At 50.5% G+C, this 2,713-nt stretch overlaps 1 protein-coding gene across 1 annotated transcript in view; it reads left to right on the top strand.

Annotated features, from left to right (window-relative positions):
* Window positions 1-308: 308 nt before the first annotated feature.
* The window catches only part of akap6 (A kinase (PRKA) anchor protein 6), a 64,370-nt gene continuing 61,965 nt past the window's right edge, over window positions 309-2,713 (top strand). The window contains 1 exon segment of the mRNA XM_067243258.1: window positions 309-686. Coding sequence (XP_067099359.1) covers window positions 309-686 — 378 coding nt within the window.

The following is a 2,713-nucleotide window of genomic DNA, read 5'->3' on the forward strand; positions in this document are numbered from 1 at the left end:
TCTCTCTCCCTCTCCCTGTGTCCTGTCTGTGGTCTCACCACAGTTACTGATTAATGTCCTGTATCTTTTTTCCTTCTCTCCCTCCCTCCCTCCCTCCCTCCCTCCCTCCCTCCCTCCCTCCCTCCCTCCCTCCCTCCCTCCCTCCCTCCCTCCCTCCCTCCCTCCCTCCCTCCCTCCCTCCCTCCCTCCCTCCCTCCCTCCCTCCCTCCCTCCCTCCCTCCCTCCCTCCCTCCCTCCCCCTCCCCTCTACAGCTGATTTCGAGGACCCATCCATCGTAGTACTGCAGCTGAGACAGTTGTGTTAGACCATGAACGTGGTTGCCACCTCCCCCCTCGCTAGTGAGGTCCCCTCCCCCATGATCACCTCCGTTACGCCCACCCTGGACCCCCCATCAGGTGACCCCCACGACCTGGAGGACACCCCCTCCCCAGCCTCCCCAGGCCTCGCTCCAGGGCCCAGCAAGGGCAGCCCTGGCCTGGACTCGCCCCCCCGGGAGAGAGACCCCTCTCAGAGGTCTCGGAAGCCCCCTCCCCTGCACACGGGGGCGGACTGGAAGGTGGTTCTTCACCTGCCGGAGATCGAGACCTGGCTGAGGAACACCTCAGAGAGGGTCCGTGACCTCACACACTCCGTCCACCTGGACTCCCAGAACAGGCACGTGGATGTGCACCTAGTTCAGCTCAAGGTAAGGACAACACACACACACACACACATGCAAAACACACTTGCACATACACTCACTCACACAATTCAGGGTGTGGTTTCTTACCCTGTAAAGACCACTGATGTGTGCTGGTGTTGGTTGGTTGTGATGGGATGGCTGTAACAGGCTTGGAGCTGCTCTGGGCCTGTGAACGAGTGAGGCTGAAACTCCTACACTCAGAACTGTGAGGGAGAGAGCAGGGATCTAGATTCACCTCCCCAGAGAGAGGTGGGGGGAGATAAAGAGAGAGAGAGAGAGAGAGAGAGAGAGAGAGAGAGAGATAGAGAGAGAGAGAGAGAGAGAGAGAGAGAGAGAGAGAGAGAGAGAGAGAGAGAGAGAGAGAGAGAGAGAGAGAGAATAAAAAAGACAAAGATGGAGAAAGAGAGGATGGATCCGTTTTCTAGCCAATAGTCTCACTGGATTATGACAACCAATCAGAAGATCACTGATTAAACAAGGAAATTGATGTTGATCACAAGACTAGATTATCTTGTCCAGACCAGCTAGCTAAAATGGCTCTCCCTTAATAATATATATTTGATTGTCATGTCCCATTGTTCTGTACAGTTGAAATTCTATAGTTATATAAAAAATTAAGAAAATATTTTTCTTGAGTGTCAGTCATTCAGACACTTTAATCCAAAGCGACCAACAGGTGGGGAGTTGAACCTGCAACATTATGATCTGCAGTCAAGTGCTCTACTTCAGATTGATTCTATCCCCTACAGTCTATAGTCTATCTGTAGTCTATTTTCAGTACAGAACAGTGCGTGTGTGTGTGTGTTTGCATGAACGACCTCAGAGCCAGTGTCATAACTGGATTCCATTTGGAGCATCATAAAATAAAGAGGGGGCCTCACTTCTGCCTGTGACCTAGTCCAGGGTTACATAACGGGGGTTATGTAGTCAAGTCATCAGATACCACTTTTCAATTTGTACCATCCCGCTCTGGTCATCCTTCAGTGTTGACATCAACTTCTCTGTTAATCTTGCTAATCTCTAATCTCCCATGCAGTACTGTTTCAGATGCCGCATACATGTCATACGTTTTATGGTTTGCAGAGATTTTGTTTTGAGTTGCGTCATTGCCAGCTTTGACCCATCGTCTGGCTAGACCTTTCATGGTCACGACGGGCTGACTGTTTTGTGCAGAATAGAAAGTATCATGTATTACAACTTATTCAAGCAGTGCACGGGATGCATTGCAGGTGCTCTAACCACTAAACTATTCCCTTGTAGTGCTAGTATGTGTACATCCGGCTGACACAAGGCCACCCTTATGTTCCCAGCCTGGGTAACAGAAGTAGCTAGCCCTCCAGTAGAGTGCAGTATTTGCCCTGAGGCTGTGAAGTGTTAGATACAGGCTGCTGCCCCCTCTGCTGGGGTAATGAAGCATTACAGCAGACTGGCGCACTGCTGGGACACCAGCTTGGGGCAACCCTGCATGGTTGCTCTGCCTCTATAGAACAGACCCACACATGGTTCTATTTAGAACAGACCCACACAGGGTTCTATCTAGAACAGACCCACACAGGGTTCTATCTAGAACAGACCCACACAGGGTTCTATCTAGAACAAACCCACACAGGGTTCTATGTAGAACAGACCCACACAGGGTTCTATCTAGAACAAACCCACACAGGGTTCTATCTAGAACAGACCCACACAGGGTTCTATCTAGACAAGCCCATGCAGGGTTCTATTTAGAACAGACCCACACAGGGTTCTATCTAGAACAGACCCATACAGGGTTCTATCTAGACCAGACCCATACAGGGTTCTATCTAGACCAGACCCACACAGGGTTCTATTTAGAACAGACCCACACAGGGTTCTATTTAGAACAGAGCCACTCAGTTCCTTTGCGAGCTGCTCCCTGATGTGGTGGTCTAAGAATAACATCCCTGTCTACTCTCTGTTCCTGCACTCTGCTTCTGTTTAGACCTCTGCCTCTGTAGCTGCATCTGCCTCTGTTTCTGCCTCTGCCTCTACATCTGCCTCTGTTTCTG

This window comes from Osmerus mordax, chromosome 9, assembly GCF_038355195.1.
Source record: "Osmerus mordax isolate fOsmMor3 chromosome 9, fOsmMor3.pri, whole genome shotgun sequence".
Classification (NCBI taxonomy): Eukaryota; Metazoa; Chordata; class Actinopteri; order Osmeriformes; family Osmeridae; genus Osmerus; species Osmerus mordax.